The 17,676-nt window shown below is 44.3% G+C and overlaps 1 protein-coding gene across 4 annotated transcripts in view; it reads left to right on the plus strand.

Annotated features, from left to right (window-relative positions):
• The window catches only part of KDM2A (lysine demethylase 2A), a 150,366-nt gene that overhangs the window by 117,911 nt on the left and 14,779 nt on the right, over positions 1 to 17,676 (plus strand). For 3 of the 4 annotated variants that reach the window (XM_017857105.1, XM_017857106.1, XM_017857104.1), the window contains 2 exons: positions 1,322 to 1,716; positions 16,897 to 16,980. In XM_017857105.1, the coding sequence (XP_017712594.1) occupies positions 1,322 to 1,716; positions 16,897 to 16,980 (479 nt within the window). Of the gene's footprint in view, positions 1 to 1,321; positions 1,717 to 13,832; positions 14,291 to 16,896; positions 16,981 to 17,676 lie in introns of those variants that run through there. The other variant, XM_017857107.1, reaches the window with a different exon arrangement.

Here is a 17,676-nt window from a genome sequence, read left to right on the forward strand (position 1 = left end):
GTCCAAGAGTTCAAGACCAGCTTAGGCAACATAGTGACACCCCTATCTCAAAAAGTAACTAACAAAACACATATAGACCAGGCATGGTGGCTCATGCCTGTAATCTCAGCACTTTAGGAAACCAAGGTGGAAGGCGCACCTAACCTCAGGAGGTTGAGACGAGCTTGGGCAACATGACCAGAACCTGTCTCTACAAAAATTTAAAAAATTAGCTGAGTGTGGTGGCGCATGTCTGTGGTCCCAGCTCTTTGGTAGGCTAATGTGGGAGGATTGCTTGAGCCCAGGAAGTTGAGGTTGCAGTGAGCCATGATTGCATCGCTGCACTCCAGCCTGGGCAACAGAGTGAGACCCTGTCTCCAAACAAACAAACCACAACATAAAAAAAAATAAAAAAAATAAAAAAAAAAACACACATCTAATCATACACATCCGTTAAAACATGGAAAGAAAATATATTGTACTGTTTAGTTGTTATTGTAGGGTGGAGGGATAAGGGATGACTTATTTACTGCTTTGCATCTTCTTGCATTTTCTAAATTATAATAGAAAAAACCAGTGAACATTATCACTGTGTTTTGACTATCAAAATCTTCCTTTTCAAAATTAGTCACTTTGTTTTGTTATTTATGTTGTTAAGATTTCAACTCCAAAGCTTAATTTTAAGACCAAAACTTTAGACCCAAAAAAAAGTTTGATTTTTTTGTTGTTTTTTGTTTGTTTGTTTGTTTGTTTGAGACAGGGTCTCACTCTCTTGCCCAGGCTAGAGTGCAGTAGTATGATCACAGCTCACTGCAGCCTCAACCTCCCAGGCTCAAGCAGTCTTCCCACTTCACCCTCCCTAGTATCTGGGACCACAGGCATGCATCACTATATGCAGCTAATTTTTTTAATGTAGAGATGGGGTCTCACTATGTTGCCCAGGCTAAAACTATTTTTTAAACATATGTGCTTCTTACTGTCTTCTCTTTTAAAAGGTAATGAAATTATAATCCCAGATTCAAGCTTTAACTTGAAACTCACTTACAACCACTTTGATAAGTAACTGATTTCTAGTACACAGTTCAAAGACTAGGTCCTACCCAAACTTTAAAAAATCCAATTGACTGTTACCTAGATGTCCTCCTAGGTCAGGATCCTGTTTCTACCTGTAACTGTGATTTTCAACAGTGGACAAATGGGTTGGCATAAAGATAGACCATTTTTTTAAATGTGGTGATTTTGTCATTTATAACCTCAAGGCCCCTGTCATGCCACCTATTTCTCTTGCTGATCACATGGCAAAGTGAAATGTTCTTACTGCATTTTTTCTTTATATTGGTAGATTTGGAGTTAAATGGGTTGGAGTCTGGGAATGGGGATGAGGAAGCAGTGGATCGAGAACCCCGACGCTTGAGCAGCAGGCGTTCTGTCCTCACTAGCCCTGTCGCGAATGGCGTCAACCTGGATTATGATGGACTGGGCAAAACCTGCCGAAGTCTTCCAAGTCTGAAGAAAAGTTTGTCTGGGGACTCATCTTCTGACTCTAGCCGGGGATCCCACAATGGACAAGTGTGGGATCCCCAGTGTGCTCCCCGAAAGGACAGGCAAGTGCATCTGACCCATTTTGAGCTTGAAGGCCTTCGCTGCCTTGTAGATAAGTTGGAGTCTCTGCCACTGCACAAGAAATGTGTCCCCACAGGGATAGAAGATGAAGATGCTCTCATTGCTGATGTAAAGGTAAGGGTTTGATGTGTTATATGACAACTACTGATCCGGCTATGGCAGTTTCCAGATTCAGTGGGAGAAAGTATAGGAATTTTGGATGATCTCTGGTACAGAGAGAAGTTAATATGCCTATGCGTTTGTTACTGCTGCTCAATGTTTTCATTCCTAGAATGAGGTTATGTCCCTGTTTTGAAAATACTAACATTTGTGTGTTCATTGAAGACTTAAATTTAGTCTTAAACATAGGTTTCAGGCTGACCCCAAAAATAAAGGTGACCCTAAGAAAATATTTAAGAAATGTTACATTAAACTTGTTACCTTGAGATAAAAAGCAGGACAAAAGTGACTAATAGGAATCTCATTCTAAGCAGATTGAGAGAAATGAAATTGTTCTATGCTGGGTTAATGTTGAGTAGCTTTAGCATCTTTAGATTCATATTTATTTAACATCAAGACAAATACATGGGGAAAAGCATCATTTTAAAATAATTCATCCCAGGGCCGGGTGCAGTGGCTCATACCTGTAATCCCAGCACTTTGGGAGGCCGAGGCAGCCGGATCACAAGGTCAGGGGTTCAAGATCAGCCTAGCCAAGATGGTAAAACCCCATCTCTACTAAAAATACAAAAACTAGCCAGGCGTGATGGTAAGCGCCTGTAATCCCAGCTACTTGGGAGGCTGAGGCAGGAGAATCGCTTGAATCTGGCTGGGGTGGAGGTTGCAGTGAGCCGACAGAGTGAGACTCCATCTCAAATTAAAAAGAAAAAAAAAAAAAAATTAGCTCGGCATGGTGGCGGGTACCTGTAATCCCAGCTACTGGGGAGGCTGAGGCAGAATCTCTTCAACTCGGGAGGTGGAGGTTTCTGTGAGCCGAGATCACATCATTGCACTCCAGCCTGGGCAACAAGAGCGAAACTCAGTCTCAAAAAAAAAAAAAAAAAAAAAAAAAACTTAGAATAATTTTGTGACCTCAGTGAAAACGGACTACATGTCTCATAGTAGGTCTTTTCCATCCTTGATTCCTCATTCAGGTTTTCTGTGGCCACCACATAACCAGATGAGGTGCTCGTCAGCTTCTCCTGACCACCTCAGGAAAGAATTCCAAAGACTAGAATAGGACTTCATCTTTTATTCTTTTTAAAATCAACATTTTAATTAGATCTTATATTGTTTATGTGTCAGTGAAAAGGTAAAAAATAACAGAGGCCTAAAAGGGGCAAAAACCTGATAAAGTTGCTCCTCCTTAGTAGCGATAGAAACTGAACAGTTGGTGTTATAGTTTGGTTTTATAATGTTTGCTATAAGAAGAGGCAGTTGATATCATCATGGCTTTTATTTATGGGAGGAAATGACAAAGTTCCAGGTAGGTGTGGTCCTACTTCTATAATGATTCATGTGTGCAACAAAACAAATTTAGCCATACTTTCCCAGACTTACTTCATACCCTTAAATGGACAAAGGACATTCAGATTTTTCATTTCCATTGTGGTAAGACTTATATTCCATTATGGATGCATGTGGGAAACTTTAAATTGTGACTTTTTTTTTTCTTTTGGAGACAGAGTTTTGCTCTTGTCGCGCAGACTGGAGTGCAATGGCGTGATCTCGGCTCACTGCAGCCTCCACCTCCTTGGTTCAAGCAATTCTCCTGCCTCAGCCTCTTGAGTAGCTGGGACTACAGGAGCGTGCCACCACGGTGGCCCAACTAATTTTTATATTATTAGTAGAGACGAGGTTTCACCATGTTGGTCAGGCTGATCTCAAATTCCTGACTTCAGGTGATCCACTCGGCTCAGATCACTTGAGCCCAGGAGTTTGCGACCATCCTGGCCAATATGTCGAAACCCCATCTCTAGAAAAAATACATATATGTAAATTAGCTGGGCATAGTTTCACGCACCTGTAGTCCCAGCTACTCAGGAGGCTGAGGCAGGAGAATGACTTGAACCCAGGAGGCGAAGGTTGCAGTGAGTCGAGATTGCGCCATTGCACTCCAGCCTGGGTAATGGTAAGTGAAACCCTTTCTCAACAACAACAGCAACAAAAAAAATTGGAGTAGTTTAACTAGTTAAAGTAGCTAAATAAGGAGATTCGAGGTGACAGAGTGGTACAGTGGTATACCAAGGGAAAAAGTAGAAAGATTTGGGTTAAATATTAAGCAGAGTTAGCAAGAAGAGAGATGAGTTAAGAAGAAACATCTAAAGAGGAGGGTTAGCATTATGAAAAGTGTCCGGAGAGAGCTTGCTTGTGTTAATCAGGGACCACTGAAAAAACGTGACTGCCGTCACTGGCTAAGATATAGTGGCAGAGGCCAGAGCATGAGGAACAAATAGCCAGTGAGATGACTACACAGGCCGACAGTGTTTGAATTCTCCCTCCGGAGACTTATCCACACCTTCTCGTTTACCCAAAATCACAGTCAAAATGTAGCTGATATCAGAAGACAACAGATTTAGGTTCCAACTCTGCAGGTGTAGTTTAAGATCAAATAGATTAATTATTCCTATATTTGATCAGTTATGCTAAATCTCAGAAAAGATATAGCAAGCTTAGAGCTTGAATACCTTGAGAATCTGAGCATCACTCAGAAGAAAAAAGCATTAGATTGGGTAGGTACTGAATCACTCCACAGCTGGGGACTTTGCATGCTAGAAAACCTGATGCTTATAGCACTGATGGCTACACTTCAGTGCACGACAAAGCTAGTGCAGTTTACCCTTCCTGCAGAGAGAGGAATTGTTTGCTGTTGTGACCTATTTGGCTTTCAGAAATAATTAGTAGAAGAGATGAGGGGAAAAGTGGTAGATGAGATATTCATAATATTCCAAGGAAAAAATAGTGCATTTCAGTGCTGTGATAAAAGGGCTCTGGGCCGGGCGCAGTGGCTCATGCCTATAATCCCCGCACTTTGGGAGGCCAAGGCAGGCAGATCACGAGGTCAGGAGATCGAGATCATGCTGGCTTACACGGTGAAACCCCGTCTCTACTAAAAATACAAAAAAATTAGCCAGGCGTGGTGGCGGGCGCCTGTAGTCCCAGCTACTCGGGAGGCTGAAGCAGGAGAATGGCGTGAACCCGGGAGGCAGAGCTTACAGTGAGCCGAGATCGCGCCACTGCACTCCAGCCTGGGCGACGAGCGAGACTTCATCTCAAAAAAAGAAGCGGGGGTCTTTGAAGATTCTTAAAGGTTAAGTTCTACAGTGTTGAAGAACAAATCATAGAATATAGAGTTGGAAGGGGATTAAGTGAAAAAGTAGAACATTAAAAAGTACTGACTTAAGCAGGGCCCAGTGGCTCACACCTCTTGTCCCAGTGCTTTAGGTGGCGGAGGCAGGCAGATCACTTGAGACCAGCCTGGGCAACGTGGTGAAACCTCATCTCTACAAAAATACAAAATTAGCCAGGTGTGGTAGTGTGTTTGTGATCCCAGCTACGTGGAAGGCTGAGGTTGGAGGATCACTTGAGTTGGGCAAGTTGAGGCTTCAGTGAGCTGCGATCTCACTACTGCACTCCAGCCTGGGCAAAAGAGTGAGACCTTGTCTCATAAAGAAAGAAAGTAGGCCAGGCTTTCAGTGAGCCGAGATGGCACCACTGCACTCCAGCCTGGGTCTGGGTGACAGAGCGAGACTCNTTTATTCTTTTAAAATCAACATTTTAATTAGATCTTATATTGTTTATGTGTCAGTGAAAAGGTAAAAAATAACAGAGGCCTAAAAGGGGCAAAACCTGATAAAGTTGCTCCTCCTTAGTAGCGATAGAAACTGAACAGTTGGTGTTATAGTTTGGTTTTATAATGTTTGCTATAAGAAGAGGCAGTTGATATCATCATGGCTTTTATTTATGGGAGGAAATGACAAAGTTCCAGGTAGGTGTGGTCCTACTTCTATAATGATTCATGTGTGCAACAAAACAAATTTAGCCATACTTTCCCAGACTTACTTCATACCCTTAAATGGACAAAGGACATTCAGATTTTCATTTCCATTGTGGTAAGACTTATATTCCATTATGGATGCATGTGGGAAACTTTAAATTGTGACTTTTTTTTTTCTTTTGGAGACAGAGTTTTGCTCTTGTCGCGCAGACTGGAGTGCAATGGCGTGATCTCGGCTCACTGCAGCCTCCACCTCCTTGGTTCAAGCAATTCTCCTGCCTCAGCCTCTTGAGTAGCTGGGACTACAGGAGCGTGCCACCACGGTGGCCCAACTAATTTTATATTATTAGTAGAGACGAGGTTTCACCATGTTGGTCAGGCTGATCTCAAATTCCTGACTTCAGGTGATCCACTCGGCTCAGATCACTTGAGCCCAGGAGTTTGCGACCATCCTGGCCAATATGTCGAAACCCCATCTCTAGAAAAAATACATATATGTAAATTAGCTGGGCATAGTTTCACGCACCTGTAGTCCCAGCTACTCAGGAGGCTGAGGCAGGAGAATGACTTGAACCCAGGAGGCGAAGGTTGCAGTGAGTCGAGATTGCGCCATTGCACTCCAGCCTGGGTAATGGTAAGTGAAACCCTTTCTCAACAACAACAGCAACAAAAAAAATTGGAGTAGTTTAACTAGTTAAAGTAGCTAAATAAGGAGATTCGAGGTGACAGAGTGGTACAGTGGTATACCAAGGGAAAAGTAGAAAGATTTGGGTTAAATATTAAGCAGAGTTAGCAAGAAGAGAGATGAGTTAAGAAGAAACATCTAAAGAGGAGGGTTAGCATTATGAAAAGTGTCCGGAGAGAGCTTGCTTGTGTTAATCAGGGACCACTGAAAAAACGTGACTGCCGTCACTGGCTAAGATATAGTGGCAGAGGCCAGAGCATGAGGAACAAATAGCCAGTGAGATGACTACACAGGCCGACAGTGTTTGAATTCTCCCTCCGGAGACTTATCCACACCTTCTCGTTTACCCAAAATCACAGTCAAAATGTAGCTGATATCAGAAGACAACAGATTTAGGTTCCAACTCTGCAGGTGTAGTTTAAGATCAAATAGATTAATTATTCCTATATTTGATCAGTTATGCTAAATCTCAGAAAAGATATAGCAAGCTTAGAGCTTGAATACCTTGAGAATCTGAGCATCACTCAGAAGAAAAAAGCATTAGATTGGGTAGGTACTGAATCACTCCACAGCTGGGGACTTTGCATGCTAGAAAACCTGATGCTTATAGCACTGATGGCTACACTTCAGTGCACGACAAAGCTAGTGCAGTTTACCCTTCCTGCAGAGAGAGGAATTGTTTGCTGTTGTGACCTATTTGGCTTTCAGAAATAATTAGTAGAAGAGATGAGGGGAAAAGTGGTAGATGAGATATTCATAATATTCCAAGGAAAAAATAGTGCATTTCAGTGCTGTGATAAAAGGGCTCTGGGCCGGGCGCAGTGGCTCATGCCTATAATCCCCGCACTTTGGGAGGCCAAGGCAGGCAGATCACGAGGTCAGGAGATCGAGATCATGCTGGCTTACACGGTGAAACCCCGTCTCTACTAAAATACAAAAAAATTAGCCAGGCGTGGTGGCGGGCGCCTGTAGTCCCAGCTACTCGGGAGGCTGAAGCAGGAGAATGGCGTGAACCCGGGAGGCAGAGCTTACAGTGAGCCGAGATCGCGCCACTGCACTCCAGCCTGGGCGACGAGCGAGACTTCATCTCAAAAAAAGAAGCGGGGTCTTTGAAGATTCTTAAAGGTTAAGTTCTACAGTGTTGAAGAACAAATCATAGAATATAGAGTTGGAAGGGGATTAAGTGAAAAGTAGAACATTAAAAGTACTGACTTAAGCAGGGCCCAGTGGCTCACACCTCTTGTCCCAGTGCTTTAGGTGGCGGAGGCAGGCAGATCACTTGAGACCAGCCTGGGCAACGTGGTGAAACCTCATCTCTACAAAATACAAAATTAGCCAGGTGTGGTAGTGTGTTTGTGATCCCAGCTACGTGGAAGGCTGAGGTTGGAGGATCACTTGAGTTGGGCAAGTTGAGGCTTCAGTGAGCTGCGATCTCACTACTGCACTCCAGCCTGGGCAAAAGAGTGAGACCTTGTCTCATAAAGAAAGAAAGTAGGCCAGGCTTTCAGTGAGCCGAGATGGCACCACTGCACTCCAGCCTGGGTCTGGGTGACAGAGCGAGACTCCGTCTCAAAAAAAAAAAAAAAAAAAAACTGTCATTATTACTCAGCTTTCAACTGATTTCCAGAGGGCTTTAGAATTTGGAGTTGTCCTGAACTCCTAATAAAAACCCTTCCAGAAAATGTTGCTACACTTAAAAGGCTAATGGAGAGGCATAGTGTATTATATTTAATTTTGACGGACCAAGTACCTATTGGATGTTGTCTCTCTCCTCTGTCTCCCTTAGTCAGAAATAAATTAATTTTACTTTCGTGTAAGAGAGTAAAATATTGACTTACTGGTAAAGCTATCAGTGTGCGTATAAGGTTCTGTTTGAGAGGGGTTGTGGGTAATGTTGACTCCTGAAAGTGTGCATAGGTAGAATGGGGTTCTCCTACTATGAGAATTTTTGTTTGTTTTTTTTGTTGTTGTTGTTATTTGTTTTTCATTGAGACGGTGTCTCACCCTGTCGCCCAGGCTGGAGTGCGGTGGTGCAAACTTGGCTCACCGCAAGCTCCACCTCCCAGGTTCACGCCATTCTCCTGTCTCAGTCCCCCAGTAACTGGGACTGTAGGCGCCCGCCACCACACCTGGCTAATTTTTGTATTTTTAGTAGAGACGGAGTTTCACCGTGTTAGCCAGGATGATCTCGATCTCCTGACCTCATGATCTGCCTGCGTCGGCCTCCCAAAGTACTGGGATTACAGGCGTAAGCCACTGTGCCCGGCCTTTTTCTTTCTTTCTTTTTTTTTTTTGAGACTGAGTTTCATTCATTTTGCCCAGGCTGGAGTGCAATGGCGCGATCTCAGCTCACCGCAACCTCCGCCTCCTAGATTCAAGCTGAAAAAAAAAAAAAAAAAAAAAAAAAAAAAAAAAAAAAAAAAAAAAAAAAAAAAAAAGAAAAATAAAAAAAAAAAAAAGATTCAGCCGATTCTCACTGCCTCAGCCTCCTGAGTAGCTATAGGACTACAGGCTGTGCCACCATGCCCGAGCTTATTTTTGTATTTTCTAGTAGAGACCAGGGTTTCACCATGTTGGCCAGGCTGGTCTTGAACTCCTGACCTTTGTGATCGCACCTGCCTTGGCCTCCCAAAGTTCTGGATTATAGCGTGAGCCACTGCGCCTGGCCAAGAATAATTCTTTTTTTTTTTTTTTTTTTTTTTTTTTGAGACGGATCTGGCTCTGTCGCCTCAGGCTGGAGTGCAGTGGCCGGATCTCAGCTTAAACACTGCAAGCTCCGCCTCCCAGGTTTACTCCATTCTCCTGCTCCGCCTCCAAGTAGCTGGGACTACAGGCAACCGCCCTCGTCGCCCGGCTAGTTTTTTGTATTCTTTAGTAGAGACGGGGTTTCCCACCGTATTAGCCAGGGATGGTCTTCCAATCTCCTGACCCTTGTGCATCCGCCTGTCTCGGCCTCCCAAAGTGCCTGGGATTACAGGCTTTGAGCCACCCGCGCCCGGCCAATATTCTTAACATTTCTAAATTGATAAGTTGTGTTATTGATATATGTTGAATAAAAAAGTAGGACATGGAACAGTATGTATACTACGGTCCCATTAATGTAAGAAAAAGTGTATGCGTGTTTGTGCATTGCAGAGGAACCTAGAAGGGTATATCCCAACCTGCTGATAGCAGGGCATAGTAGGGTGGTAGTAGTCATCTGGAAGAATTTGAGGTTTCTTTGTTTTTGTGGGTTTTTTTTTTTTTTTTTTTTTTTTTTTTTTTTTTGAGGTGAAGTCTTGCTCTGTCACTCAGGCCAAAGTGCAGTGGCATGAACTAGGCTCACTGCAGCCTTGGCCTCTCGGGTTCAAGTGATTCTCCTGCCTCAACCTCCGGAGTAGCTGGGATTATAGGTGTGTGCCACAACGCCTGGCTAATTTTTGTATTTTCAGTAGAGATGGGGTTTCACCATGTTGGCCAGGCTGGTCTTGAGTCCTGACCTCAAGTGATCTGCCTGTCTAGGCCTCCCAGAGTGCTAGAATTACAGGCATGAGCCACCACGCCCAGCCAGAATTTGAGTTTTTAATCAGATTGTTGTTTTTGTTGGTATTTATTTTGATGATAAAGGAATTCTTAACATAGGTGCCTATATAAAAGAAGTTTTTAATATAACAATATATCTGGCTGCCCAGCTCACTTAATAAAGCAAATTTGGTGGTGTTGAATACTTTTCTACCTTCCTGTTTTCTCTAAACATTTTGATAAGCCTGCCAGTCATACTTTGTGACTTTTGGGTAAGTTACTAAACTTATGAAAACATATTTTCTCCTCTATAAAATATCTCTGTGAGATTGTTGTTAAAATTAACAAGATTAGGCCGGGCGCGGTGGCTCAAGCCTGTAATCCCAGCACTTTGGAAGGCCGAGACGGGCGGATCATGAGGTCAGGAGATCGAGACTATCCTGGCTAACATGGTGAAACCCCGTCTCTACTAAAAAAATACAAAAAACTAGCCGGGTGAGGTGGCGGCCGCCTGTAGTCCCAGCTACTCGGGAGGCTGAGGCAGGAGGATGGCGTGAACCCGGGAGGCCGAGCTTGCAGTGAGCTGAGATCCGGCCACTGCACTCCAGCCCTGGCGACAGAGCGAGACTCCATCTCAAAAACAAAACAAAGCAAAACAAAAAATTAACAAGATTAGCCGGGCGCGGTGGCTCAAGCCTGTAATCCCAGCACTTTGGGAGGCCGAGACGGGCGGATCACGAGGTCAGGAGATCAAGACCATCCTGGCTAACACGGTGAAACCTCGTCTCTACTAAAAAATACAAAAGCTAGCCGGGCGAGGTGGCGGGCGTCTGTAGTCCCAGCTACTCGGGAGGCTGAGGCAGGAGAATGGCGTAAACCTGGGAGGTGGAGCTTGCAATGAGCTGAGATCCGGCCACTGCACTCCAGCCCGGGCGACAGAGCGAGACTCCGTCTCAAAAAAAAAAAAAATTAACAAGATTAGTAAAATACTTAATAAGCAGTGCATTATTACAGCCAGAAAAAAATTAGATGTTACAAATATATGAAGTTCACGTATTCCACCACTCTGAATAATGCCTGCCTACTGTGTCAGGAATCAGATTGAGTGTTAAGGAAACTGTGCAGATATGCCGTGGTCCTAGTCCTCAAGGGCCTTGGAGTTCAGTGGCAAAGCAGATATAAAAGTGAGCTAAGTAATAGGAAATAAGTGCAGTCCAGGTTTGCAGGTACCTGGCATGACACAGGGCACCGAGCAAATGGGTGAGAGTGGCAGAGTCTATCCTGAGGGAAAGAGATGTTCCAGTCTTCTTAGTTCATCAGGTAATAAACTTTCCTGTTACAGGATATAAATTTATTACTACAACATTATATAAATGGTAAAAGCTCTCAATTTATAAATTGGAAAATTGTTATTTGTGATGTAATAGGCTACTGATACTCTTATCTAAGAATCTTAACATTTTATTTTGGAACTATGATCTAAAAATTTATATTAGGCCCCATCCCGGGAGTATGAGGAGATCGAAGCAGAAACAGTTATGGTTGCAAATAACTCCAGAAATACTAATTAGGAATTCTCTTCAGCTTATAATTTGGGGGTTATTCTGATACTAATAAAAGAACTAGTAGAAGACCCAGTATAGTTAGCTCTTATTCCATTAAGCCAGATTTTAAATGTTTTAAATTTTCATTATTATTATTATTAGCGATGAGGTCTTGCTGTATTGACCAGTCTGGTCTTGAATCTTGAACTCCTTGCCTTGAGCAGTCCTCCTGCTTCACCCTCCCAAAGTGCTGGGATTACAGGAATGAGCCACCTGACCCAACCAAGTCAGCTTTTTTTTTTTTTTTTTTTTTTGTCCTGGGTCCAGGCTTACAGATGTGTGTTTTTTTGTTTTTTAAAAAAAGCAACCTAGGCCAGATGTGGTAGCTCATGCCTGTAATCCCAGCACTTTGGGAGGCTGAGGCAGGAGGTTCATTAAGGCCAGGAGTTCAAGACCAGCCTGGGCAACATAGTGAGACTCCATCTTCAAAAAAATTAAGAAATTAGCCGAGCATGGTAGTATGCACCTGTAGTCCCAGCTACTCAGGGGGCTGAGGTCTAGGCTATAGTAAGCTGTCATCGTACCACTGCACTTGAGCCTGGGCAACAAAGCGAGACCCTGTCTAAAAAAGAAAAAAGGCCGACCATACAAATAAAACTTTATAATAAGATATTTGTAAAAATTCATACATTCTTACTGAATAGAAAGTTTTAAGTAATATAACTCAGTTATAAGTCTTATATGGTTAAAGCACATATAATTATTTTAAATATTTTCCTTATATTCTTGTATTATGTAATGTCATGGTCTTAGTAATTCTTATCTTTTTTGCCTGTCTTTTATTCTGAATTAGCAGGAGGGGGAAAAGTTAGGCCTGGTTTAATTTGTGATTTGGAAACTTAATGGGAGTGAGTTTCCTAGTGACCTATCTGATTTTTGTCCTTTCCTGGTGGCCTCTAGAATTTGTACTTGCTGCAACTTGAACTTATGTTTGTTTTAAAGTAATATGTTTTCTCTTAAGTATTCATACTTTATCATCTCCGTAATATAAATAGCACTGAAGATCAAAATAAGCATTTTCCAAGAAGACCTCTCAATAGCTAGATCACTGTTAAGGAAAGCTTTTCAAACAAAATAAGCCGATTGCACTGGGTCTTGAGTCTTAAGATACAGTGCCAGGGAGAGGTTTAGGGTTAGGATGATCATATAAGCATTTCCAGGAGGAGCTCAGCCGAGAGCACAAAAGTCTCCCCTTCCTCTGGTAAACTACTATAAAAATAACATATGAAGCCCCTGGTAGCAAAGCCCCAGACTTTAGAAAGCCTAGTTAGCCACTAAATCTGTACTAGAAATTCACTGAAACAACTGTCCTGGAAATAAATAAGAATGCTTAAGAGCCAGATGTTTAAATCAAAGCATCTGCAAAAAAGGCAAGTTATGTTTGTAAGGGTCTAAAAATCACATAAATTCAGCCCCAAACTGTTTCTGCTAAGTATTTGATTCCTGTCCATGCTGATGTTTGGTACACTGTGGATCCCTAGAAACTCAACCGGAGTGTGCACCCTCCCTTCCTCCTGTAGACTGAAGGGAGTGTGTGTTCAGTCTGAGCTTCATCCCAGCTGGGGATCCGCGAATCAGGGTTTGGTGTGTAGAGGTGTGAGCAATACCTGTCAGTCTGAGTGGCTGTAAGAAGGTAGTGAGATGTCTTGACAGGATGCAGGACTGGCTGCTTCATCTAGGGAATATCAAAAATGAGACAGGCAAACAGACTTGAATAGAAACGGAAATCCAAGAGGATAATCTTATAGGCAGAGGAGACGGCCAGAGTTGGGAGAAAGTGTGTTCCCTGGTTTCCTGCACCTTGTTTAGAGGCAGGAGGGCAAAGTATGTTGCCCTTAGGTTGTGCCTCAGTTGTTTGACTTAGTCCCGGTGGAACTGCTGCAGGATTGCTGCACAGACATTTCTAGTACTGTAGTGTGGGGGTGGAGTCCTTGTCAGAATCAGAAACAGGCATCTGTTTTAGATGTAGTTGATGTTAGCCATATTTTATTGAATATCTCAATATTGGCTGACATGGGCCATTTCTGAAGGTTTTTTGGAACACGTAGGCAGATTCTGGATTGTGGGCTGGAAGCAAGTCAGCGAGGGCAGGTGAAGCAGGCAGTGCGCGGGAGAGAGAAGATAACTCCAGGAACTCAGCTCCCGTGCCTAGTTCATCCAGAGAGGCAGAACTTTGGGCGACCCCCCTATACTTGCTGAGAGGGGAGAGATAAGTGTGTGCAGTCAGCCAGAGAGCTCTGGCAGTAACAGTGAGAGGTGACCCTGAGGGGAAGGGTGTAGACTGAGACAAGGACAAATGTGGGCCAAGGTGCCTAGTGTAGCCTGCAGAATGAGTTAAAGCCTTCCCCTTTGCTGGCGCCTTCAGAAGTCTGCCACCGGGAGCCCTCAGGGGGCTGGCCCTAGGTTCTCCTATTGCAGTGGTGGTGGGAGGGAGACAGGGCGGGGGCTGTGGCTGAGCTCCCCTCCCTGGCAAGGCCTCTTCCAATCGCGAGGAAGAAAGCAGTTGCTGAACACACCCCCTCCCGGCTCTGCAGCAGAACGGCTGGGCCCTCTGCCTGGCTCGCTCACTCTCGCTCGGCTCCCCCTCCTGCCATCTTCCGTTGCAAAGCATTTCTGGGAGCTGCATGTGGGTGACGCAGCAGCATTGTTCGCAGGCACAGGAAGCCGCGGCTGAGCTGAAGGGCTCGAGAAGGAGCCCAGAGCGTTGCACGCTGCTCCATCTGGGTAGTCTGAAGGGTCAGAGCTGGACTGCCCTGCCCTATGTGCTCTGGGAGATTCCAGAATATTCAAGTAAATCCGGATTTTCCTAGAGGCAGAATATCTAACTCCTTCAGGAGAACTTCCAATACAGAAAACAAAACAAAGACGCTGGGGAAACTTCACCAAGAGCCTCGGCAGCTCCAGAGCGACGGGAAACGAAAGGTCAGGCGGTCGATCGGCAAACCCTTTCTGGTTTGGGGTGCGTGTAACTATAGGGACTTTTGTCTCAGTGAAGAGGCAGAAGAAACTGCCTGCTGCCTGCCGGGCGAGTCCAGGACAATGCTGTTACTTCGTGTTGCTTGAGCCGTCATTGCACTTGTTCCCTCACCTGGTGGGATGTGCTTTTGAATTAGGTTGCTTGGCTTTTGAGAATCCTTTCCCTCTCTGCCCAGGCACCTTCTGTTCTCTTTCCCTTCCTGTGATCTGTAGGGTGTGGGCCTGTGTTTAAATGTTCTCCCGAATGCCTGGAGCTGAGATAGGCGTCAGCCTTTCCCGCACTCCACCCCCGCTCTCCTATCCCAAACCCCCTCTAGTGAAGGGTGGTGGCTTCTTTATATGGTTTCTTGTAGGGCCTCAGCTGGAGTCTGCCTTTTTTGATGAAAGCAGGGCGTGCTTGGTTGAATGGCCCCAGCAAAATAAGGCTTGGAAGGAAATCTGCATTTCCCTCCACACCCACACATACCCCAGTAACTGAGTCCTGTATGTGTGAACAGCTGCCGCCCCCCACACACACACCGACACAGTTTTCTGCCTACCCTTCCCTATTCCCCACAGAAATCTTGCAGGTAGAATTAGACTGCTTTTGGTGAACAGTTAAGTTCCTTTTCTACTCTTAAACAATCGCAGATCTTACTGTGCAGTCTGTTTTGCTGAAAGTGGAAAGTCCCCATTTGTGGACAGCTCAGTTCACTTCAGCAGAGGAAATGGGCAGAGTCCTACTCTTCGGCAGTGCGAAGTGGGGGAGGGGAGCCATGCACTCCCTAGCACACATTTTGAATGGACCTGAATTTTTCACCCTAGGGAGATTAGGAGCCCGTACCAGAGCCTTGTCCCACGTGGCACCAGACCCCGCCTCTTCACCCCCACGCTGTATGGTACTAACAGAAAAGGATGCCATAGCAACTTGAAGTAAATAAAACGTCCGCAAATGAAATGAGTTTGGGGGAAGGTGAGAGGCATCTGGAGACTTGGCAAAAGGGGATCTTAGTAGAGGAGCTTCTTGGCTATGAGATAAAGGGTCTTTCTGAGTCCCAACTTTGGGATTTGGAGCAGGAACCTTAGGTTAAGAATAAAAATACATAAAAGTCCTGGTCTCTGGGGTAAAGCACACAGGATTATGAGAACAATTATTAGCAAGGGCCCAGACTTTCTAACCTGTCCGGGATCAGAGTTTAGTATTTGCTGAAACAGTTACCGTCTGTACATACCTAGGATAGCCAGAAAAGGAATCATGTAACTTGTCTCCCAGATTTGAGTTATTTTGCTGTTGATGTTGCTTTAGGGCTCATAAGGTCAGAAGAAGATTTCATTATACTAGAATATTTGGGCTTCAGGAATTTCTGTGTAAAACAAAAAGATTTGGCCAGTTGTGGTGGCTCATGCCTGTAACCCCAGCACTTTGGGAGGCCGAGGCAAGCGGATCACCTGAGGTCAGGAGTTCGAGACCAGCCTGGCCAACATGGTGAAACCCCATCTCTACTAAAAATGCAAAAATTAGCTGGGTATGATGGCAGGTGCCTGTAATCCCAGCTACTCAGAAGGCTGAAGCAGCAGAATCGTTTGAACCGGGGAGGCAGAGGTTTCAGTGAACGAGATAGCACCACTGCACTCCAGCCTGAGCCTGCACTCCAGCCAGAGTGAGACTCCATCTAAAAAAAAAAATTTGTTTCAAAGTAACAGTCAACCAGTGTGATTCACTTAAGTGGCATTTTCTAACTGTATCATTGTTCGTAAGTCATTTAAATTTTATTGGTAATGCCATGAGAACTGTTGCCCCTAAGATTCTTCCTTTCCCCATTTAAAGGAATAAAGGCAAATAACAGCCTCTGTGGGTGTGGGTGTGTGGGAGAGAGAGAGAGAGATTTGAGATTGAGATTTCTGTAATCAGCCTTAGAAGAAAAGAGCCCTGGGTTAAATCAGCACATTAGGCTGTACCGTTCATCTCATTAATTCTGTATTAGCCAATCATTTTTATGCCACTTGGCTCATATCTGAGAAATGAAGGCAATACTTAATTACCTGATAATATTCACTAACTGGTGTAAAAAGTGAAGAAGCAATAATAAAGTTTTACTGTCATATGTAGAGCTGTATGAGAAGTAACACTTGTCGCCACAGTAAGTTAGTTGTTTCAGTGTGTTAGTATAATGAGTACACAAGTAAGGGATTGGGAGCAAAGGTGAGTTTGAAGTCCTTTCTGCTCCCCCACCACCACCACCTGCCCCCTGTAGAGATGGGTCTCGCTGTGTTTCCCAGGCTGGTCTCAAACTCCTGGCTCAAGTGATCTTCCCACCTCTTACAGGCATGAGCCACTGTGCCCAGCCTCAAAGTTTTGATAATACTGCAGCAGCCTGAGTTTGAGTTTTCTCCTTCACCTTTGATTTATTTGTTTTCCAGTGAGTCTCTGTACAAAGGGCAAATACAGACAGTTGCCGCCCTGCCTCCCTTGCTACTCAAGGGTACTGAGGCAGAGTCTGAATGCTGTTCAGGGTGGTTGACTCTTTGTTCACCCTGCCCTGATTTTTCCTTCTTTCCCCTCCTACCCTTAGATTTTGCTGGAGGAGCTTGCCAACAGCGATCCCAAGTTAGCCCTCACTGGAGTTCCTATAGTACAGTGGCCAAAAAGGGATAAGGTAAGAAACTATGTTGCTTGATTTTTAGGCTGCTTAAGCCTTTTGTTAGTTGATCATTACCATTCTGGGGAAAAAAAGAACAACTAGAGGCAGATGGCTTTTGGTGCATTAATACAAACTGACAGAAAATCATTACGCAGTTCTGTTTTGACTTGTAAGTCAGGGTAATTGGCTATCTTTGGAGGTGACTCTCTTAACAGAACTATCAAACTGGGAGGCCTCCCTCCAGATTCAGATGCCAAATTGTGCATTTGTTCATCAAAATGCATCTGCTTCTGTCCCTGTGACCAGTTACTCAGTTATCTTCACAGATATGATTGAAAGCCAGTTAAAATAATTACATAGATATCTAAAAGGAGCACAGGTTTTCTTTGATGTAGTGAGATCATTCTCTCAAAAATCCCCTTACCCTGGACTTTGCAGTATGGAATTGAAAAGAGAAGAAAGGGGCCAGGCATGGTGGCTCACGCCTGTAATCCCAACACTTTGGGAGGCCGAAGCAGTCGGATTACCTGAAGTCGGGAAGTTGAGACCAGCCTGACCAACATGAAGAAACCCTGTCTCTACTAAAAGTACAAAATTAGCCAGGCATGGTGGCACATGCCTGTAATCCCAGCTACTCGGGAGGCTGAGACAGGAGAATCGCTTGAACCCTGGAGACAGAGGTTGTAGTGAGCCGAGATCGCGCCATTGCAC

This window comes from Rhinopithecus bieti, unplaced genomic scaffold (assembly GCF_001698545.2).
Source record: "Rhinopithecus bieti isolate Rb0 unplaced genomic scaffold, ASM169854v2 scaffold_44159, whole genome shotgun sequence".
Classification (NCBI taxonomy): domain Eukaryota; kingdom Metazoa; phylum Chordata; class Mammalia; order Primates; family Cercopithecidae; genus Rhinopithecus; species Rhinopithecus bieti.